A 24772-nucleotide genomic window follows, 5' to 3' on the forward strand; every position below is an offset into this window, starting at 1 on the left:
TCATAAGGAGATTAAAAAAAAAAAAAAAAGAAAAAAAAAAGAGAATAAAGAAATTGTTAAAAAGTATTTGATATATATAATTATAAGCTTGGGAGAAGAAAAAATAAGGCACACGAGTGGAATCGAACCATGCATGCTCAGGAGCAAGCTATCTAATCCCCACGCTACGGCGTACCTGACATCATTTTACCAAATCTAATATTTAAAGCTATGTTGTTGTTTTTTCTTTGCATGATAAAGATGTGCTTGTATTGGACATAACAGCACCGTTTAAATCATATTTTGTGTGTGTGTTTTTCATATCTCGATTATTTAAGAAATTGTTTAATTCAGTAAAAAAGACATTTTTGCTATTGCTTCAAACATACCACAATACATAGCTGTTTTCTCTTGATCTAGATTTGCACAAACCAGTCTACAATGTTCAGGCTGACCAAAACTGAAAGAAATGACTTAATCAATTTTTCTTTTATTTTCATTCCAGTTAATTCAGTGTCCACTGTCACTGTATGTGTTCTGTCCAGAATTTGTATTTCTTTTAATTGCGAACAAGAAAAACAAGTTCATGCCATCTTCTCACCAAGCAGAGCCTACATTCTGGCAGCTGCGGTCGTGAGGTAATGTTTTCCGATTCCGGAACGTGCCTCAACAAAATAAACCATTAATGATCCGGAAATACGGCTTAATTCGAGAGACTTACAAACTATTATTGGTATGACTGTGAAGATTTTTTTCTTGCTATTTAGCCAAATTTGGTATTGGCAGACAAAGCATTTCCAGAGAAAATGGCAATGTTAAAAGTTTACCGCAGACACAGACACACAGAGACAACCAAACAACAGGTTATAACATAGACTCACTTTGTTTACACAAGTGAGTCAAAAAGGTCCAACTATCATCTGTCAGCGTCATGTCTTCCATTGTGCTTAAAAAACCCCGAAAGACTTGACAACAGCAACACTGCCTGTATGATTACTACTAATATTTATCTTAACACCAAAAATAACATTTCACTACAATACCATCTTTTTTGTCATATTGCAACATTTCATGCCAGCTTTCCACTACAATGTCTCCTTTTATTATTCTTCATTCCTGTCAGATTATTATCATCCTCACAGCCACCATTTTGTCATATTTATTCTGCACTTCACAGAGAATATTAAAGAAACATGAGTTTGAGATCACCAAGCAATTTTGTTTTCTGTTGTGTCCAGTAAGTTTTGTTTCTTTTTCTCTCTTTTTGACCCCTTACCATATATAATTGGAATGATCAGATTTTAAAAATGTCGTGTTTTGTTGATAAGGTATTCTGTTTTGTTGCTAAGTTCAACATTGTCTCTTTAATTTCTTGTTGTTTGTAAATCCATGCCCTTGCTATTTTCACTGTCATGTCTCTGTTTACTTTTACTGATATTGCTGTCACTATTTCCATTTTTGGGACTTAAGGCACACGTCACTGACTAAAGATGATGAGGATTGCTTTATTCTATTCCCCCCTGACAGAAATTTTGTTATCCTACTGGTAATTTCTTTTCAACCATTCATTGTCCTGTGCACAGTTTCAATATCATTTCACAGTTCCTTCTCTGAAAAAAACAATGCTGACACAAACAGAAAACTGAGAACACACAAATATAACACCCGGCTTGCCTATTCACTTGCCTCATTATCACTCCATTGTCCTGTCTGTGCAAGTCTGAATTCTACATAAAAAGCAATTCCTTTTTTTCTTTTTTCAATTCTCCTTCTTCCTTTTTACTTGCATAATCACATTCAGATGATACAAATGTTTTGAACTTGAAAAAATCTCAACTGAACCAAAAAAATTGTTGACTTGGTGAGAGGAGTGCGGAGGCACATCCGACATGTTCAATGAGTGGAAGTCAAGTCTGCTAAGGTGTTACATTTGTATTATATTTGTAAAATTTCTTTCTTTCTCTTTTTTTTTTTTTTTTTTTTTTGCACCAAAACATTCTTAAAAAAACAACATTATTTGTTACTATGACCACATGTGATAGGAAAATGCAAGGATATGATGTAACAAGATGTTGTTTTTTTTAAGTTTAGCTGGATACATCCACTTTATCAAATTGCTAATGTTATACACTCAAGTATGGTGGACTGATACAATATCCTCATAGATAAGTTATTATATGTACATACTTTTGACATGGGGATTAGCATAATCTCCAGGTTATGTTGTTCACTAAGACTTATTCTGATACTACTCATTTATTGGAAACCCTCAATTTGTGATCTGTACATATTATCTTGCATGTGTGTGTGTGTGTGTGTGTGTGTGTGTGTGTGTGTGAGTGTGAAAGAAGCTGAAGAGAAAAGTAATAAAGTTTTGCTCCATTTGAAATATATATACTCTGAAGTAATTTAGAATCATCTCTTGAATCATTGTTATGCATTTTGCAAATGGCTCTTACACATCTTACACACCCAGTGAATATTCAAGGACTGTGTTTACATTTTTAATGTAACAGCTGTTTAACATTATCATTATGAAAAATAGGTTCAGTGATTAACTTGTTTGTTTATTGAGGACAAGTTTTCTTTCAATTTTCTTACATACATTTGTCTATAAACACAATGTCCGCTTTTTATTATGTCGGTTTGGTCCAAATAAATGCCTCTGTGTGTCATTTAGATATCTAGCTGAAATAGTTGATATCCATGTGTGAGTAGTATGTTTAATTTCAGTATCTATGTTTTAATGCAGCTGTCTTGATATCTGGAAATCTAAGTCATCTAACATCCACAATTCTCACTGCTAATATTCTCTTTACCCTGTCCCTTTTTCTGTCCCACAGAAATCCAAACATAGATGTTTGTATCATTTTGATTATTTTGTCTGGTGGCTTGGGCAGCAAGATCCTGGGGTAAATATTTGAAATGATCCAAATGGAGTTATCCATCTGTAAAAAAAAACTGTTCGAAAGTGTTGTGGTTTGATTCTATTCCAAGAGAGAGGGGAGTGGACAAGGGGATATAGGATCAACTAATGATGCACTCACTCACTCTCTCCTCACATCAATAGCAGGGCCACATGGAGTGGTTTTTATAGAGTGTTTACTTTACAATACAGCACACACACTAAGCAGTTCACCCTACTTAGCAAAAGCAACACACACTAAGTCAGCACACACTGCCTACTTCAAGTACTTCCTACAAGCAGCACACAGTAAAAAGTTCACCCTAAACCTAAAACAGCACCTACAAGCAGCACACCTGGAAGACAAACACACAACCAAAACCCAGGTCAGAAACTCTCAAAATACCTGGAAATCGCTGACATGAAAGGCCTATACCCTCAGCACCTTTCATCACATGTCCACCAGTATGCACTCCTCTCACACATAGATCTATGTGTGGTAACACAAGCTACATCAAGCTTACCTGCCACCAACAGTGACATACCATACTGTGTACAAAACATATCACTGACCAATACAACCCTGTGTTCCAACTCATGTTACCCACCTTATAATAAAACTGTGTGTTACCATGACCAAACAATTCTCCTCTTTGCCTTCACAAAGTGTCTAACTGACACAAGTACATGTATGGAAATCATTACTTTCAACATTATCTCTGGTAAACAGCAATGTGCAACAACATAGCACTGACCCTCAATGCTCTCATAGTTTACCAACTCATTAATCACATTACAATGTTCCTTCCCACTTTGTCTGAACAAAGTAAACCATTGACACATAGCACAACTCCTACACATGTTACCACAACTACCAACAAATCAAACATGTGTTCCACCACACTTGCTGTTACCCCCATATGCACACACACATGAAAAACCCTCAACACACACTGACAATGTGTTAACCTATAGATCTGTTCAGTTCACACTGAACCAACGCCACCCAATATACAAAACAAGTAAGTAATACATCCAAAATACATTAAAACCCATATTAAGTGTAGCAAAACCAAAATACTACACACCCCTGCTACATACATACCATCTCCACGGCTTCTCATCTCTCAATGCTTGCATTATTTCCACAGTCAGTCAACAACTGGCAATACACTGACATATCACTGCACTATCATTAATGCCAGAAATCAGAACAAAATATCTGTAACAAAATAGAAGGGGGGGTGGGGGGGAGACTCAAAAGATTTAGGCCAGTACTTCCCTCCACACATTAACCCCTTTTCTTTCCACAGGCCACAAGATCAACTTACAGGTAAACTGGCTGTTCACTGACACAAAACACTGTTCCCAACAAAACTAAGTTATCAACATAGCATAAAACCATCACAAGTTGTGTACTCACAGCCCAACAGGGATTTCCTTGCTCCTCACATCACTGATCAGTCAGTCACCCTGTGTCAGTCAGTTTTTTCTGGGAGACCGCTAAGAACTGGCTGTGCTGACTGGTTTTATCCCTTCCCACAACATACTGTGCATACTATTCCAAGCTACAACACTCACTCCCCCAACTAGTTGAACTGAAATAACCAATCTTTGCTTGTCCTAATGACGCTACGTGAATGACTGACAGATTCACTGCTTAATCCCAATTTGTCCAATTCAACAGATTGATCTGATTCGCTACAATTCAACCCACATTCTATGATGAGAAGTTCACCCGTTTACGTCACAAAGAGATTGGGGAGAGGGAAGGGGGGGGGGGGAGGGAGGTATGACTTGAAAGACAGACCGCCTTACTGCAATGTTCCGACATGCCGACACTGGCACGTTTTGAACACGCCGACATCTAATTCAGCACGTTTTGAACACGCTGACATCTAATTCAGCAAGGGGATTGTGGAAAAACATCACATAACCGCATGTGTTTCAACAGATGGGATCGGTGACGTGGTGTCGCTGACCAAAGGCGGCCGACTAGGGAGTGGGGTGAGGAGGCGGGGTGGAAGGAGGGAGGGTGGTGCGGTGTCGGTGTGACCTCAAAGACTGGACTTTGGACAGTGCAGGAAGGGAGATAAGAAGTGGGGGGGAGGCTGGGGGGGGGGGGGGGGGGGGGAAGGGATGGGGGATGGGGAGGGAAGGGGGACAGAGTGTGGGTGGTGACACTGCTGGCACACTATAACACATCTATTTGGCTATATCAAATTATTTCAAACCCTGTTTTTATTTCATGAAAATAATTTTCCTGGAGATCTAACTAGACACAATATTCTTAGCCAAATACTGAAAAACTGGGATGCTTCCACACCAGAGCAGCCTCACTTGCCATATAGCATGGCCAAGATGGTGTCATGAACACTTTCAGGCATGTCGTGCTGGAGCTGCCGGAAACAAGAACGGACGAGGTGGAGGAGAGGAGGGCAGTGTGACAGACTGGCTTCCCCGTACAGATACACCCCCATGGCCTGTCAATACAGAGAAACATTTTCAATTCAGTTCAATTCAATTTGCCTTAACACCCAGCCAGAGCAAGGAGCGAGGCAGAATGGTTAAGACGCTTATCTGCCGATATAGTACCCGTGAGGGTCTGGGTTCGAATCCCACTCTCAACCTTTCTCATACACTTGACAGGAAAATCAAACTGAGCATCTAGTCATGAAAAGATAAACTGAGGTCGCATGTGCAGCACGCACTTGACGCACTGAAAAAAACCCATGGCAATGAGTGTTGTCCTCTGGCAAAATTCTGTAAAAGAAATCCACTCTGACAGGTACGCAAATATGTATATATGTATGCACTCGAGGCCTGACAAGTGTGGCAGGTTATGTTGTCAGGCAGAAACTGAAACTGAAAATCTAAAACTAAAACCCAGCAGCAACAACTTTAGCCATAGCCACTGAAACACAACCACGTCAGAGATGAAAATCTCTGCTTTTATATACAAAACAACCCGCAGGGAAAACTGGGTACCATTATAGTCATACTAATGTGTCTGAACTCAGAGTAAGCCTCTGGCGCAGCCATTTTGTCACATGCATCAAGTATTCTGCACTAGTTGGGTCATGGTTAAGTATGTGTAATTAAACAAGTATTTTTATTGTTGTCAAGGTTGTGTCCTTTGTGTTTTTCAACACCATAACAAAATTCGCAAGATAAACACAGTTGAGAAAAATCTCTCTCTCTCCCATTCAATCCCTATTTTTCTGTCTGTCTATCTGTACATCACAACCACCACTGGAAAAAAAAAAACCCACAAAAACAACATGGCCTTGAAATTTGCTCATGTAATCACAGAACTTTACAAAATGCAAGTAGGCTCAATGCTGAGCTTAGTATAAATAACACTTTGTAGCCAGGATTCATGAAAATGAGAAACGCTAAACATACACACCAAAAGAGAGCATAGGAAATAGTTGCTGATATCAACAATACACAACATGTATATGCATACAGTTCCTACTGTCTGAGACCATCAGATAAACTGGAATATTTCCGTAATATCCGGAGACATCGTATATAGCGTCCACACGGCCAAAAGTGGCCACTATGCACAATGAGTTGGCTACAGCCAGAGTTTACTGTATATCTGAAAGAGTGGTCCAAAGCCATCATGGTACCAATCTTCAAAAAGGGTAATGACGCCGACAATTATAGAGGTGTATCTTAAATGAACATTTCTTGTAAAATGCTTTACTTCTGTTTTGAATGAAAGATTCAATGATCAATCATATATTTAATCTGTATGCAATTATCCAGAAAACATTAAGTAGCAAAGGTCAAAAACTTTCTGTGGCGTTTATGGACTTCAAAAAGGCATTCAATTTGGTCCATCATATCAAACTCTTACAAGCCTTATATAAGGAAGGGATAAAAGGGTTGGGGTTTTTTGTTGCTTTTTTTTTTTTTTTTTTTTTTTTTGCTGCCTACAATCTGACTGATTCTCCTGTTTTATGGGTTCATTAAAATAGAGAATACTCAGTGTTTTTTTTCCTTTAATTTTTTTTAAGTGTCCTGTTGATGTGAGACAGGGTTGCAGATTAAGTCCAACACTCTATTCACTTTTTATTAATGAGTTAGCTAACCATATAAATGATGCTGGGGTTCACAGCGTGCAGTTACTACACACTTTAACTGAAATATTCCTTCAACTTTTCGCTGATGATGTAGCTCTGATTGCAACTACACCAGGCAGCCTGCAGAATCAATTTGACTCTTTGAAAATATGCTGTAACAGACTGAGGTTAGATGTTAGCAAAAACAAGACTAAAATAATGGTGTTCAGAAGGGGTGTTAGGGGGTAGGGGGGAGGGGGAGGGTATTTGGGTAAGAAAGTAAAGTGGTATTTTAAGCCTTTGACTTCCAACCACGGATAAATCCGTGGTTTAGGGGTACCTGCATTATCAACTGTCCAGCCACTGATTTGCAGATGCTTACTTCATTGCAAATAGCGAATGCCTTGATGATTGTTTGAAGCAATATCTCAGCAAGTTTTGGCTCAATTTTGATGCAGTCTTTTTCCGTTTTGTGAAGCGAAAAGCTGTTGCATGGCTGCCAAGACGTATGGTACAGAAAAGGTGGCTAGAATTTTATTTGATTTTTCCACATAATGTCGACAATAGCAACAATAAAAACATGATAGAAAACGAAAGTAATGTTGTTGATCAACTGCAGTGATTCTGATTAACCTGGTGATGATTACATGCTACAAGGTACATCAACAGGAAAGGGGCGGAGGCATGTTAGCTTTAAACCATTTTGGGGTTTCTATTTACTATGAAGCCCTCCAGATGAAAGCTTCAAGCCAAAATATTGTTTACAGTGAACTTTTATGATGTACTATTGTGTGATAGTGTTTGTGGATGTATGGGTTATGTAAGTGTATATGTATAGTGTTTATGTTTAAAACAACATGATAGTGGAGGAGACAACATACCTGTACTTGGTTGTAGTATCTAATACATTTGCTAATATTCTAGAACTATTTCCACCCATAAAATAAATCTGAATTTCTTCTTTTTTTTCAAAATATTTTGTGTTTCTTTAAATTTTTATATCCAAGTCATTGATTGAGAGTTATCTCATCCTGTCAACACTGAACTTATGATAATTATATTCTCCATTTATTTCCCTTCAAGAAAACTATTGCATGATTTTGAACATTATTTTAATTTTTGTGATCGCTTTTTTAGAGGTGGTGATAATTTTGCAAAAATCACAAATTGTTCCAGAAGTTAAAGGTGAAGAAATTGAAGCAATGAATTCCTATTGTTTTCTAGGATTCACATTTACTACTATTTTGAATGACACTATAGGCACAGCGCATCTGGAAACAAAAGCAAAAAGAGTGCTTTATCTTCTTTGCAAAGCATTCAGTAATTGTAAAGAAATGTCCAGACAAGTCTTCTTCAAAATCTTTGACAGCAGATATTTAGGGTCTGAACCACTTTGACAGCATTGAGAAAGTGCATTTCTTTGCTTGTAAAAGATTTCTTGGTGTTCTCCTCATAACGCCTAATATACTTGTTTATTCAGAATTAGGCAGATGTGGTTCATCAATCGGGACTGACGAGGACCATCTAGTCATCCTGGGGGTGGGTGGGTTGGGCTCTGTGGGTGCGCAGATGACTGGTCAGGCCAATCCGCGCCCGGAAGGTTCTGACGCAGTGTGGACAGGGGATGGTGGCGGCTGTCGGGGACTTGCTGGCACTGCTTTTCCTGGCCTGTCTGCGTTGCTCTGCTGCAGCGATTCTGTTAGCCTCACAGGATTTGGCGCCTTTGTGGACAGCTGAACGCCACTTTGGTCTGTCCATTGCATTCAGCTCCCATGTGTTGTGGCTGATGTTGAAGGCCTTCAGAGAAGCTTTCAGAGTGACTTTGAAGCGCTTCTTTTGGCCTCCATAGGAGCGCTTGCCATGTTGGAGTTTGCCATAAAGCAGTTTCTTGGGGAGCCGGTGGTCTGGCATGCAAACTACATGGCCTGTCCAGCGCAGCTGGGCCTGCATCAAGATGGTGCAGATGCTGGGCAAGTTTGCACGAGTGAGCATCTCTGTGTCAGGGATCTTCTCTTGCCACTTTATGCCAAGAAGTTTTCTGAGGCTGGTGGTGTGGAAGTGGTTCAGCTTTTTGGCGTGGCGTTTGTAGACCATCCATGATTCACATCCATAGAGCAGTGTGGTGAGAACTATGGCCTTGTATACTTTGAGCTTCGTCTCCAGGGTGATGCCTCCCCTGTTCCAAACGTTCTTATGGAGTCTGCCAAAGGCAGCGCTGGCTTTGGCAAGTCTGGCATTCACCTCAAGTCGTCAATGACAACTGTGCGAGAGAGTGTACTGCCCAGGTATGTGAACTTGTCCACCGCATTCAGTCGTTGGCCGTTGATGAAGATGTTTGGTTCAACGTAAGGCTTTCCTGGAACTGGCTGGTGCATCACCTCAGTCTTCTTTGTGCTGATTGTGAGGCCAAAGTTGTCACAGGCAGCAGAGAACTTGTCAACGCTGTGTTGTATGTCAGCTTCGGAGGCAGCATTGAGAGCGCAGTCACCAGCAAACAGGAAGTCGTTGATGGTGTCTGTCCTCACCTTGGTTTTTGCTTGAACCCTCCTGAGGTTGAAGAGTGAGCCATCTGTGCAGTACCTGATGCCAATGCCTACGTCAGCGTCTCTGAAGGCATCTGTCAGCATGGCTGAAAACATGAGACTGAACAGGGTGGGGGCAAGAACACACCCTTGCTTGACTCCATTGGAGACCGGGAATGGTTCTGAAGTCTCTCCGTTGTCTTGGACTCGGGCCAGCATCCCATCGTGTAGTTGCCGTATGATGGTGATGAACTTTCTGGGACATCTGTACTTCGCCATGATTCTCCATAAGCCATCTCTGCTAACAGTATCGAAGGCCTTGGTCAGATCGACATAGGTGGAGTAAAGGTCGGCGTTCTGTTTCTGACACTTCTCCTGGAGCTGCCTGGCAGCAAACACCATGTTGATAGTCCCGCATTCTTTCCAGAAGCCACACTGGCACTCTGGTAGGAGACCTTGCTCAAGGTGCACTATAAGACAGTTGAGTAGCACTCTGGCCAGAGTCTTGCCTGCGACGGACAGCAGGGATATTCCACGATGGTTGTCACAGGCCTGACGATTTCCTTTGCACTTGTACAGGTGTATGATGGAAGCATCTGTGGAACTGCCTCATGCTGCCAGATGAGCTGGAATAGCTGATGAAGCTTCTCAGTCAGCGCCATACCACCTTCTTTGTAGACCTCAGCTGGAATGGAGTCTGAGCCAGGGGCTTTGCCATTGGATAGCAGACGGATAGCTTTCTGGGTCTCCTCCAAAGTTGGAATGGCATCCAACGACACACTGACTGGCACCTGGGGGAGTCGGATGATGGCTTCATCATTGATGGTGGAAGGGCGGTTCAGTACGCTGTCAAAGTGTTCAGCCCATCTCTCAAGGATCCTGTCCTTGTCAGTGATTAGGGTAGAACCATCAGCACTGAGGAGTGGAGCAGATCTGGAGGTGGTGGGACCGTAGACTTCTTTCAGGCTGTTATAGAAGTTCTTCATGTCGTTACTGTCTGCAAAGCCCTGGATCTCATCAGCTTTGTTGCTTAATCAGGAATCCTGCATCTGCCGCAGCTTCAGCTGGATGGTGCTGCGTGTGCTCTTCAGTATGTCTTTCTTTGACTGTGACTTGGGATCTTCAATGTGGGCTCTGTAGGCTTGGCGTTTGTCTTCCAGCAGCTGCTTGATCTCAGTGCAGTTCTCATCAAACCAGTCTTTGTGCGTCCTGGCAGAAGGCCCCGGGCACTCCGTGGCAGTGTTGTACACCGTCTCATGCAGTGCGCCCCATGCTGCCTCCATATTCTGGTTGTCCAGCACGGTGGACTCAAGGCATTCCTCCACGGTGTCAGCAAAGCTCTGCTTGATGTTGCCTAGCTCCAGCTTGTTGACATTCAGGCGTTTGGGTGCTTTCATGCCCTGAGGCCGTCTCTTGGGCTGGATGTGGAGGTTGAGTTTGGAGACGATAAGGCGGTGGTCTGTCCAGCACTCGGCGCCGTACATGGCCCTCGTGACTCGTACGTCCTGCCTGTCCCTCTTCCTGACGATGACAAAGTCGATGAGATGCTAATGCCCAGAGCGAGGATGCATTCATGATGTCTTGTTACGGGTAGGGAGGCAGAAGATGGTGTTTGTGATAAGAAGGTCGTGCTCGGCACATGTCTGGAGAAGTAGTTGACCATTGCTGTTACAGTTGCCAACCCCAAGCTTCCCAATCACGCCTTCCCAGGAGGTGCTGTCACAGCCAACTCTCGCGTTAAAGTCACCAAGAATGATGAGCTTGTCTGCATTGGGAACAGTGGTGATGACAGCGTTCAGGTCCTCGTAGAACTTGTCCTTGATCTCATCCGGGTTGGTCATGGTGGGTGCGTAGGCGCTGACAATGGTGGTAAACTTCTTCCCGTTGCATAAAGGGAGTTTCATCGTCATCAGGCGATCGTTCACTCCTTTCGGGGGGCCAGCCAGCTTGCCAACAAGGGTTGTCTTAGCATCTATATGTTAAACTCATATATGAAATTCATGAAGTATTGGTTCAAGTTATCAGAAATGATTTTAAATAGGTTACACACACAGGTGTATTTTATGCTGGTAAACTTGGATGAGAACAGTAAAATATGTTCGGTAACAGGAATTACAGAAATATCGGGTAAAACTGGATTCAGTCATGTGTAGCTAAATCAGTGAGTTGATAATATTCACATGTTCATGTTACAATTTAAACAGACTTATTAATATGTATGTGCAAAAATGGTTGGCATCTCTCAGGGATAAGGAAAGATATGCTTTATATTCATCCATTCACGAATGTTTCAGGACTTGATTTTACTTTACATATTTGGATATCTATTGCCTCTGAGTGGCTTTGAATCAAACAAGGCTTGAGTATTGTCATTATATAGCAACTCCGAGAGATACTGATTTAGAGATAATTAATCAGTAAACTTTTTTCTCAGACCAGAATATATTGGCCATACATATATGAAATGATATTATCCTCCTTTACACTTTTACAAGGTGGGCAAAACCTTGCAACAGGACTTTCATAGTATCATGAAGTATCGCTTTATATGCATGTGATAGGAAATATCACCACTATTCAAATTTAGTTATGTAATCTTGTTAAATACATTTTTTGCACACAGTGTGTACAGGTTCAATGGTATGCATGTTTTCAAAGCCTGTTGAAGAGCGTAGATGTTGGTGCATGCTATTTCCAGTGGTTGAGATGACAATCAATGTCCATTCTAATGTCAATGGAATACATTACTGTTAGTCAACAGTATCAACTGCCAGCTCCTCTTCCTTTGACTAAGCACCTAATATCTAATAAGTGCATAATTATGAATAAAATCACATTCAATAAATGTCCTGCTTATCTAAACCTGAACATTGCCTGCAATGATATCTGCAACATTATCTCCCAACATGCAACACTAATTTTACCAAAGACAAGAACAGACCTTTAAAAATTGAGTTTAGGATACTCTGGCACGAACTGCTGGAACAATCTCCCCAAACACCACAAAGAACCATTTTCCACCACAACATTCAAAGAGAAACTTGGACAATACATGTGTTCCAAAGCCCAGACCTAAACTCTTTTATTATATTAGCCACATCCACTTAATTTGACCATCAAATTTTGTATATGTGCCTGTGTGTGTGTGTGTGTGTGTGTGTGTGTGTGTGTGTGTGTGTGTGTGTGTGTGTGTGTGTGTGTGTGTTTTAAACTATGGAAGTTTTTTAAACTTTGAGTGGAAAGCTTAAAGCGGTGACTAGTTTTTATTAGATTTTTTTTTTTTTTTCTTAATTTACCCTTGATTTGTAGTAGGTATTAACGTGGCGATAGCCTTGAGATGGCCTCAGTGGTTGGCGAGGCTCTAAGCACCATAATTTGATTGATTTGATTTGTGTGTGTGTGTGTGCGCGAGTGTATGCTGCAGGTGTATGAATAGTAAAAAGTATACATGATAAAGCAAAGTAAGCAGTAACGTCTTGACACTACCAATATAACTGTGTTTGTATAACACTGTTTGCTTCTTATAATTGATAATCCTTACAAACTATCTAAAAATGGGTCAATCAGATGATAACATCTCACACCAAAGAATATTGTTTTTGTGGCTCTGATTGTGTTCTCCTTGCAGTGGACATAAATGAAAACAAAGTCTTGTCTTAGTTTGGTCATGTCTACGGTTTCTATATATTCTCAGATATATTACTAATTGTGAACATCCTCACCCTACTCCAGAATTTTTTTTTTTTCTCTTTTCTTATCGCTTTCCCACTGACATCTCTCTCTCTCCCCTACACCCTACAGTGTGCTCCTGACATTATCCCTTTCCCTGCATAATGTATCCATCTGTCCATAATATATCTATCACCTCTCTCCATATTTGTCCCCTTTTCATTTACTGCTATCTTATTTTATAGTTTATCATTACTTTTCTGTACTGCAAAGGTTTCACTTGAATGATGCGATTCAGGTGGATGTAAATGTAAAATTTCATGTGTAGTGTGTTACTTGCTCTCATTTTATGAACATGTGAGCGACGATATGTCCATCAGATTGACACACTGGGATCCTTACGTATGTATTGAGTATAAATGAATTTATATGTCTGTGTGTCTCTAAAACAACAGCAGATATGTAGGCTAGTGTGCTAGTATCTCCAATGTTTGGAAATAAAGATTTATTCATGCATTCTCTCTCTCTCTCTCTCTGTCTCTCTGAGACCTACTTGGTGATGGATCAGAAAATGCTCCACATCTGAGAACCATTTCTTGTGTTTGTGTTTGATCACCAGCTCGCACCAGCGATGGCATACCTGGCAGAGATTTGAACACAATATGCAGTGCTGTAGATTGTGGTGAAACTGAAAACAAGTCAACACAATGCAGCCAGCACATGTAGCAAAATAGAATCAAATGAATTACAGAGCTGTATACTATGGAACAAAAATGGCACAATACAGAACAACATATTACAGGATATAACAGGACAGCACACTGTGCAGGACAGGATAATGAAGTACAGTAAAGACAGCATAGCATCATATAGCAAACGTACAGCACAACACAGGGCAGGGCAATACTGTAAAGTACAGAACAAAATGATACAATAGTGTAAGGTACAGAACAACACAGTACAATACACACAGAACACTAAAGTACAATAATGTAAAGTAAAGTACAGAACAAAATGATACAATAGTGTAAGGTACAGAACAACACAGTACAATACACACACAACACTAAAGTACAATAATGTAAAGTACAGAATAGCACTGTACAATACAGTATACAGCACAATACTGCAAAGTACAATACAGTGTAAAGAACAGAAAAGCACAGAACAGCACAGTACAATACTGTAAAGCACAGAATAATACAGACTCAGTACAATGAAGTACATAAAAGTATTGTGCGATATTGTAAAATACAGAACAGTAAAGTACAATATTGTAGAATACAGAATAGTACAGTACAATATTGTAAAATACAGAACAGTACAGTACAATATTGTAGAATACAGAACAGTACATTACAATATCGTAGAATACAGAATAGTACAGTACAATACTGTAAAGTACAGAACAGTACAGTACAATATTGTAAAATACAGAATAGTACAGTACAATACTGTAAAGTACAGAACAGTCCTTACAGTACATGGCACTATCAACATAGGAGGATGTACCAACACAAACCCCTGATTTACTGATGATATCAAAAGGTCAGCAGGCAGTGAAGAAGAACTGGCACAACTGGTGATCTGCTTGGATGAAACATCAACCAAGTATGGAATGGAGATCACTGCTGAGAAGACAAAACCCATGATAAACAATAAGGACCCATTCAAGACCAAGATCAATGTCAGCGGACAACAGGTGAAAACAGTGAACCAGCTTGAGTACCTTGGTGCTATCATCAGTGAAGAAGGGTCTGATACCAAAATTCTGGCAAGAGCTGAACAGACTGCAGCAACACTGGCAAAACTGAAGCCCATGTACAGAGACAAGAACACTGGTTTCAGAACAAAGATGAAGCTCCTGTATGCAATGGTTCTATTTTCTTGTATGCTTACAAGTCTTGGACTCTTCCAGGAGTTTCACAGAAGGATCCAAGCTGTGGAAATGAGATGCTCCAGAAGACTGCCTGGCATCTCTTACAAGGACCACATATCAAATAAAAAAGTCAAGAAAATCATCAGACAGCATGTTGCTCAATTTGAAGAACCGACCACAATGAAAAAAAAGAGGAAAATAAGATGGTATGACCGTGTGACAAGATCTGACAGACTCTCCAAGACCATCCTTCAGGGAAGAGGGCAGGGGAAAAGGAAAAGAGGCAGACAGCAAAAGAAGTAGGCAGACATCATCACTGAGTGGACAGACTAAAACCCTATTCCACAACCTCCAGAAAAGGAAATGTTGGTGACAAGTTCAGCAGCGCACACAGATCCCCTGTCAAGTGTTTGTAGGAACAATCATGAAATTTGGTAGGAACATTTTGAATCTGGTAGGTACACTCGGACTCCGAGCCAAATCAGCAATTTTTCGTGTACATTTTGCGAAACTTATGTTCCTGCCGCTGCTTCTTTACAGCTGCCACATCTGTGGAACTGTGGCCCTTCCCAAATCTTTGTTCGACTTGTTTCTCACAATTGAAATCTATGGCTGGCTTCTCTTTCTAGCCTCTTGTTCCTTCCTTGCACTCCATAGCTTAATCCACCGAGCAAAGACGTTGTTTGACCAAGACGCAACTTGATTTAGCCAAGTTCTCTCTTGTTCAGGCAACTGATTAAGCTGATTGGTCCACTAAATGCTGTTTCAATGTAAACACATATGCGATTCAGTGAGCATCATCACATGAGACCAAGATTAGTAGTTGTTCTTCTTCCTCGTTCGCCTCCCATTAAATAAGCAGCCCGGTGTCCTCGATGAAGGCTGCTGTACGTTGCAGCTCCTCCAGGGTGCCATACAGTTTGGCTTCCACTGATGTTGGTGTTGGCCAGTACTTCCTTCTGGATGCTGCATGCGCCCTACAGTTTTGAAGGATGTGGTCAGTTGTCACTGGTCCCTCATGCGTCCAGTCCTCAGGCGGAAGATCTTGACCTGTTCCTGTTGTTCCAGCAAATGGTACCTGTCTTCTGGGTTATGTTTGGGGTGCTGGAGGCACCACTTTATTCCTTGCTGTGCCTTGATGATTGTCTTGATTTCATCGTATGACACCAGTTTGTTGGCCTGCTCCTTCTGTGGTCTTTTGCCAGAATATCCGCTTTTTCGTTGCCTCTGATGCCACAGTGTGCTGGTACCCATTTTAACACCATTAGGTTAGTAGTGACTGCCCTGGCCTCATGATTGACAGGTCTAGAAAGTCACCACAACTACCACAACTACTACCACTTCCATGACTATTACAGCAAAAACAACCACTACGACGATGATGACGACGACAACAATGATGATGATGACAACGATGACCGCTACAAATACTACTGATTGTGGGTGTGGTGGTGACGCTGGTGCTGATTATGGTGATAGATGTCCTACTATTCTAGTTCATTCAGTTGTTTATTTTCTTTTCTTTTATCTTATTTATTTATTAATTTTTACCTTTTTTCATCAATTAATCATAGATGTAAAATTCAACCCTTTCCCTTTCTTTCCCCTCATCAGTACTTTTCTTAGGTGCCTCTCTTTTTGTAATACAGCCTATTTTTCTCAACGATTTGATTGTTTATAATTGTAACCCCCCCGCACCCTTCCCTTTTTCTTTTTTTTTTTTTTTTAATTCATTCTTATTTATTTATCTATTTGTTTATTTATTTGTTTATTTTATTTATTCTTTTTTTTTTCTTGTTATTTTTCAATTGATTAATTTAACTTTTTATCTTTTTATTTTTTTAAATTCTATTATTATTATTAATATTATCATTCTTAATCTTCTTTTGATTATGCCCCCCCCCCCCCCCCCCCCATCCCCAACAACATAACATAATGCGTATGTGTGAAGACCAAACACTGACATCAAATGACATTCCCAATACATTTCAACAATGCAGTAAAAAGTGGCTAATGCTAATTTATGCTGACAGTATAGATTATGTAAAGCTTATACTGTGTCAAAGTGACTAGAATGAATCAGTTGTCACGTGGCACTATTCTGGAGGAAAAGCATGACAACAGTAGAAGAAGTTTTAATTATACTCCCTGTTTGCTGATATATATACTTCCCTGTCAAACTAGGCCTATCGGTTTGCTCTGCTTGGCCAAATTTTTTGTGGCTAACAGTGAAAAGATTGGCTCTTAACCAATCAAACGCCTCTAAAAGCTACAAGCGCTGAATCATTCCGTGGCCATCTAGAAAACACTCCATGAGAACCACGGCAGAGATGCGGGGACGGACAGGTGGGCATTCAAGTTTGATATGGTAAGTATGTATCACTAAACAGGGAGTATAATTAAAACTCCTCCTTTTGGTGTTATATACTGTACCATGTCAAGCTGACGCAGAATTTAAACCAAATGGAGGAGGGCAACGCATACCGGTTCGTATGGGGAGCCCTTGTAACTGAAATGGCAGTGTTAGCCGCAACAAAGGAAATCCCCTTGGAACCATCAGCCCTGTTCATACGGAAATCCCTGAGGTAGAAGTTGATGAAGGGATTCTCAGACCACCAGAAGGCTGCCTCCAAGACATGCTGAAGTGGCACCAAGAGCTGGAAAGCAGCCGAAGCCGCTATGGCCCACAATTCGTGCACTCTGGGGTTAAGACAGCTGATATTCCTGTGCGCATGAGAATAGACTCTAAGAATGACTTGGGAAACCCAGCGGGAAATGGTGCCTGCAGCAAGGTCTTTCTTGTAATTCTCATTGAGGGAGATGAGATGATGTCTCTGATAAGAACGCTTGTGGTGAGACCTATCCCAATAGTATTTGAAGCATCAAACAGGGCAGAGATGCCCATCCTCATCGTCTTGGGCAAGAATATCAGACAAGGGTCTGACCCTCAGAGAAGGGGAAGGGAACTCAGGGTCTTGGTTCTTAGCCAGGAACTCTGGAAGGAAACAGAGTGTGATGGAACTATCTCTGTGGAAAGCCAGATCCTGAGGCATTCCACTAAGACCATGTATCTCGCTTCTACAATGGCCCGTGGCCAGCAACAGAAGGAAAGTGGTCTTGCGGGTAAGTTGAAAGGAACAGTACCCAAAGGCTCAAAGGGTTGCTTTCGAATGAAATCAAGCACCAGGAACAAGTCCCACAGGAGCACTCTCCTGGGGTTTCTTGATTCCTTAACCAGTAGAATGCCTGTAAGACGTCAGCTGACGTCCTTCAAAAAGTATTGCCATAGTGCCTATAAGACTACCACTGACATCCTGCATATGTTCCTGGTGTGAGAGAAACTATCTGGATCTCAATGTATTGAAAACAAAAGAAATGTTAATAGATTTTCGGAAAGACCCCTTGCCTGTAGCTGACCTTGTTATTGATGGTCAAACAGTGGAGAGGGTCAATGAATATAGATATTTAGGGACCATCTTAGACAATAAGCTGACTTTTGACAGAAATGTTGATTCCATTCATAAGAAATGTCAATCTAGAATTTTTTGTTTACAGAAGCTTAGAAATGTTGGTATAAATTCAAATATTCTTCAAAGTTATTATCGATGTTGTATCGAGTCCGTGCTTACAGTTTCATTTATGTGCTGGTATGGAAGTTTGGGAGTGAGGAGTAAGCGTGTTTTGAACGATGTCATGAGTGTATGCAGTAAAATTGTGGGAGTGAAACAAGCTAGTATGCAAGAGCTGTATGAAAGTCGAGTGGTTAAAAAAAGCAGGCAGATAGCAACTGACGACACCCATTTTTTAGCAAAGTATTATGAGCTATTGCCATCAGGACGACGCTACAGAACTTTTAAGTTGAAATCCAGAGCTCTGAAGACTTTTATTCCACGTTCAATCCACCTTTTAAATTCTTGAGAACTGTGTGTGTGTGTGTGTGCACGCGCGCACTCTCATGTGAGACGTGTGAAAGCCCGTGCATGATAGGCTGTACCTTGTTCTAGTTGTGGTGTGTGTGTGTGTGTGTGTGTGTGTGTGTGTGTGTGTGTGTGTGTGTGTGTGTGTGTGTGTGTGTGTGTTTACTGAGCTTAAAACGTGACAATTGGTTATAATGAATGTGCAATATGTAGGAAGAATAATGTGCAATATGCAGGATGAATGTACAATGAATATGTCTAATGCTAACGTCGATACTCTAAATATATTTCTGTTTAATAATTACGATGTAATAATTAATTGCAATGTTTTGAAAAGCAATTATGTGAAATGCTTTTATTTGAGGACATATGTTTATTACTCTTGTTTAATCAAGTTATCCGCGTGTGTGGGGTGGGGTGGGGGTGGGGGGGGTGCGGTGCGGGTGTGTGCTGATTATCTGGTTGTGGTTTTCTGCAATTCATCTTTATTCTTATCTTATCTGTCTATTATAATCAATGTGCAGTATAGTAGGCTATGTTTATAATTATATTCAAATAATGTTTCTTAATTCTTTTTGTTTTTACATTAAGAATACTAATTATTACCTGCAGTGTGTGGATGTATGTATGAAACGATGTATGTGATATTTTTTTTTACATTTGTATCTTCGTAATATTTGTATGGGCTGTTGTTGACTTTTACAGTTATGGTCCCCATGTTGTTTACTTGTCTATGTTGTGATAATGCACCTGACCAAATTTCTCCAGTTGGAGATAATAAAGTTATTCTTATCTTCTTATCTTATGTTCCGATTTTTCCTTCATTGGAGTTTGGTTCAACTGACATAAACAGACTCTGAACAGTTAGTTTGGTGTGTCTGGATTATAAAAATACTACTTAAATGAACTTACATCAGGTAGAAGACCTCTTTCTACTCAATAACAATTTGCTGACTGACCACGTGATACGTGTATGGAAAAGGGGGCTGCTTCATGTGCAAATAAATGCATTGAGAACTGTATCCAGTAAAGTAAATATTACAGTCAGCAGATTTACACAATTCTGAAAGCTCTGCTTGCGAATATGGACAGTTTTTGTGATGGAGAAGGATCTCTCTTGTCTGATGATTGGTTTGAAAACGAAGGTGATTGACAAAAACAGTTATGAAACAGCCTATTTTATGATAATTCAGTCTGTCATCCAATCAGACAGCGTTTTTGAACAACTGGCTATGACTGACAGAATTCGTGCAGCCAGTGTTGGAAGAAGGGAAGAAGAGGGAGAGGAGTGATGTAAGACGATAGTCCGAATGCCAGCCAAAGGTCATCAAGGGGGCGTGGCTTTTGGGGAGAGTGAACTCACATTTCAAAGCAGACAGAAGGCAATCAACAACCGCCAATGCCCCACGATTTTCACGAAACGCAGTGGTGAACCTGCACTGGCCGTGAAACACGTGCTTTTTGTTTTTAACGCTTTTTTTTCCATGAATCTGAGGGATGACTTGTTTGAAGAGGTGGCAAGCTGGATGCACAGCAGACAATTTAATCGGCCCAAATGCAACTTGAAAGGAGTGAACGTCATCAAACAGCTTCACCCTCTCGCTTGCAAATGCTCTTTGCTGTCAAAAAGCTTGCCAGTTCAGTTTCTGGGACTGTGATTGACCTTTTACATTGACTTTACTCACTTTTGTCATTATTGGGACAGTGATTTACATACATGTCTGCAAGAGCTGTGATTTGTTTTCATAAACTTATAGCCTGTTTTAATTTCTTCTACAGGTTAATCTGACAATAGGTTTGCTATTTCTAGCTGTATTTTGTTTCTTTTCTTTATGGATGTCATTATGTACAGGTGGAAACAGACTTTTTTGTTGCACAAAATTTTTTATCTTAACTTTACATGCCTGAACAGTTACCTACAATCAACCTAATTGGGGAAAAAGCCCAGAAGCAGAATCTACACTCATTTTCCTTCACAAAAACGTTTACTTTCTTCCTGTATCACCCATAGCTTTTGTGCTAGAATTTTTTGTGATTTATTACCCACGAATCCTCAAAATTCCCTGGTAAGGGGAGAGCACTTATTTCTTTTTTTTACAAAATTCTCTGGCACTGAACTGGTTAAGAAAGGTGCCCCAAGCAACCTCTCTGAGAAGGAAATCCGCATCAAAGGAAGCACCACCTATCTGTCTGATGGTGGTACAGATGACAGAGCTGTACCCTCGCACAGAGCTAGCCAACAGGTTGAGACCCTAGGAGCAGTGAGCCAGAAAGTTGGCCAGCTGCATGCTTGTAGGGTTTGTAGGGGAAACACCCCGAGCAGTACACCACTGTAACCATTTCTTTCAGCAAAAGTCATATGAAGCCTCTGTCCCCACCCTCCTTGCTTCGGAAAGTAAGGAGAGGAGGTGAGAGGAGGCGCTCCCCTCGGTAAGCACCTCTGACACAGAGGCCAATCGAGAGGCCGAAGACTTCAATGTTGGTGCTGACAGTTCTGACTGCACAGCAGCCATGTGTGCAGGTGAAGCAGCTGAGTGTTGGAATGAGGGATCCTCAAATCAGTGGATGAGGTTTGGTTTCGAGTTCCAGAGGTGGAATGTGTGTCAGGGACTGAAGGTCAGGATACCAGGGCTGGGATGGCCATTTCGGCGCAATGAGAATCAGCTGCGGGCATTCCAATCTGGCTTTCTGGATCACCTTGGACAGAATTGGAAAAGGACAAAACGCGTAGGCAATCAGGTTGCTCCAGTCTAGAGACAGAGCATCCACTGCCCATGCTTCCAGGACGGCGACCGGTGAGGCATAAGTGGGGAGTCTCTTGTTGAACTTTGTGGCAAAGAGGTCCACCATCAGCTGAAACCACCGCTCTCACACCCCCTGAAGGGTGTCCTTGTCCAGGGTCCACTCTGTATGGATGACACTTTTGGACCTGCTGAGTGCATCTGCCAAGATGTTGGCTTTGCCTGCTATGTGTCTTGCTGAAAGGGCAATGCCCTTGCTGTGGCACCAACAGAGGAGAGCCTCTTCCGCAGGGAAGAGGTCCGCCAAGTGCGCCCCTCCATCCCCCAACCTCCCCTTTGTTCACATAGCATGCAACTGTCGTGTTGTCCATGAACAAGCGGATGGTCTTGCCTGTGGCCTCACCTGCGAAGTGCAGGAGAGCCCTGCGAACTACCTCCAGTTCCAGAACACTGATGTGGCATAGGCGCTCCTCTGAGGACCAAGTCCCTGCTGCATGGAGCGAGTCCATGTGGGCTCCCCAGCCCAGGGAGGAGACGTCTGTGAAGAGTGCCACTTGAAGTGTAGGTGGGGTTATGGGCACTCCCTGTGTCCGAAAAGGAGAGGGTCCCCTTTCTGATGTCATCTCAAGGAACCACTCACCCAGACATATCTGGGTATCCCATGGTTGAGCTCTCTGGGACCACCATAACCTCAGTGCCCTCTGGAGGGGGCACTCTCAGCCGTCTGGTGGTTCTGGAGGTAGAGTCACATTGCCTGAGGAGTACCAAGGGTGAAAATGTGGCTTGAGAGGCTGACTCAGCATGAGTGACCCGATTGGGGAGGGTCAGTCCAAGCTCGGCTATGTCCGAGTTTGGTTCAGGCTGGTCCCTAGGGAGGCGTGGGCTCAATCTGCCACTTTGGGATGGGAGCGAAGAGTGCTCGTCCGTTTGTTCGTCCTCCTCCAGACAGAGACTTCCACTCTTGCTCCCACTCCATCCCCTGCTGGGCCCAATCCCAAGTGGATGTACCCGCTGGGGTGTCCTGTGAGCTGAGGTCAGCCCAGCAGGACGAGCTGGGACGATCCCAAGCAGGGACCAAGGCAGTGGCTGTTACCTCCTTTATGCCTGAAGAGGGCGGGGAATGCGTGGTAGGTCCAGCCATGCTTGGGATGGCAGGTGCCACACCTCAGTGACAGCATCCCTGGATGCAAGAGGGATCCAAGAGTGCTGTGAGGGGACAAACACCCACTCACTCCCTGTAGGACTGAGCGCTGGGGGAGTGGGGGGGGGGGGACTGCAGGCTTCCCCAGGCTGGGCAGGGCGACTCGGCAGCTGTTGGTCCTGAAAAGGAAGCCGTTGCGACAGTGGAAGTTACCTGTGGGATGGCAGAGGCCCGATTTGTGGACTGAGTGGCATTATTGCCGAAGGAGCTCGGCCTGACCGACAAGAAGTTGATCCTACTTGTTGAGGCCACGTGTGCAACCCTGTGAGATGTGCTGGGTTGGATACAGGGGGGGAGAGGACGAGGGATTTCTCCCTGGTCCTCCCAGCAACCCAGTGTGCACCATAAGTGTGCCCCAGTACGGGTAGAATGGGGAGAACCATCCGTGGGCGCCAGCCATCCTGTGACCCCACCCCCCAATGGTCACTGGCGCCTTGACCTCCATGAAGGGAAAAACCTGGCCAAGTCAGAGGGAGGTCAGGTCCAACTTGGTTGTCAGTCCCGTCAGAAGACCGGCGGGTCGACTGCCTGCTGCTGGTCAGGCATCTGCTTAGCAGATGTGATGTAGCATATATGGATTTGTCCAAATGCTGTAAGTCTCCTTGAGTAACTAAACTTCACTGCACTGAATTCTGAAAAAGCTTTTGACTATGTGAACTGGAACTTTATGTCTAAAGTGTTGAAAGCTTCTGGGCTTCTGGGGTGGATAGAAACATTTTATAACAACATCAAATTTTGTGTCACAGTTAAGGGTCAGATTTGCAACTGGCTCAATATGCAGCAAGGATGTAGACAGGGTGACCCTATGTCCCCATATTTGTTAATAATTTTGGCAATAATGGTACATGAATGAAATGATATTTGTTGTGTCACTACAGACAATACAGAACATAAAATATTTCAATATGCTGATGATATGGAATTACTGTTATTAGGTGATAAGAAATCATTTGAAACTTGTGTTAATACATTAAATACTTTTGAGCAAAAATCAGTTCTATATATGAACCCAAGAAAAACAAATGCAATATGGTTAGGCAGCTGTAAAAACTTCCCAGTCTGTTACATGAATCATTTGCAGATAGAATGGAACCCAGCACAATTGAAAAATATTTGGTATTTGGTTTACTGATTTAAGAGAATCTGCCGAACTAAATCAGTCATAAAGGTTAGCTGATATTAACATTTATTCATGATCTGGATATGGAAACAATCAACTCCAGCTGGAAGAGTGGTGATATCATAATCATTCATTCTGTCAAAATTGATACATTTTGATGTTTTCTTGCAATGTTTACAGAACCTACATTTGGAAGTATAAAAGAGATGAAAAAAGTGGAAAAATTGTGCACAAAAGAATTAAAAAAAACCAAAAAACAAAGGACTTGGACTACCAGAGTTGACAACTTCTGTTCTGGCTTTAAAGCTTGCCCGGATCCGATACCTCCACACAACAAATCACAAATAGAAGTCAGTTGTATTATATAACTTTCCTAAGCTTTAAAGGACTGATAAATATGAACCTGAAAAAGTTCTGACTTATCAGACATCAAACAGTTTTTGGATGGAGGTCTTCTTGGCATACAAAGCTTATTTCAACCAAATTTTTTGCAAAGACTCATGGGAACTTCCTGCTGAACCAGTTTTCTATAACAAAAGAATTCATACAGGACAAAAGATTATTTACTCTGGAAAGTATGTAGCCAAAGGGGTACTTTGCATAGCACATTTTCTATAAGAAAATGGTCACCCTATGCAGTATGAAGAATTTAAGCAAAATTATTATATGTAATACTGACTTTGTTTTTGTGGTTATTGATCTGCAATACTGGAACGTATAATAAAGTCTAATATCAAAGTAGATAATAATAATTGCAAATCTACGCCAC

The 24772-nt window shown here is 41.7% G+C and overlaps 1 protein-coding gene across 4 annotated transcripts in view; it reads right to left on the reverse strand.

Annotated features, from left to right (window-relative positions):
• Positions 1 to 439: 439 nt before the first annotated feature.
• LOC143295379 (aminopeptidase O-like) overlaps positions 440 to 24772 on the reverse strand; it is a 203677-nt gene continuing 179344 nt past the window's right edge. For 2 of the 4 annotated variants that reach the window (XM_076607044.1, XM_076607045.1), the window contains exons 15-16: positions 13699 to 13785; positions 441 to 5367 (exon numbers count right to left, since the gene is read on the reverse strand). In XM_076607044.1, the coding sequence (XP_076463159.1) occupies positions 5221 to 5367; positions 13699 to 13785 (234 nt within the window). In that variant the 3' untranslated portion in view covers positions 441 to 5220. Of the gene's footprint in view, positions 5368 to 13698; positions 13786 to 24772 lie in introns of all 4 variants that reach the window. The other 2 variants (XM_076607046.1, XM_076607047.1) reach the window with 2 other exon arrangements.

The sequence above is a fragment of the Babylonia areolata genome, chromosome 20 (assembly GCF_041734735.1).
Source record: "Babylonia areolata isolate BAREFJ2019XMU chromosome 20, ASM4173473v1, whole genome shotgun sequence".
NCBI lineage: Eukaryota > Metazoa > Mollusca > Gastropoda > Neogastropoda > Buccinidae > Babylonia > Babylonia areolata.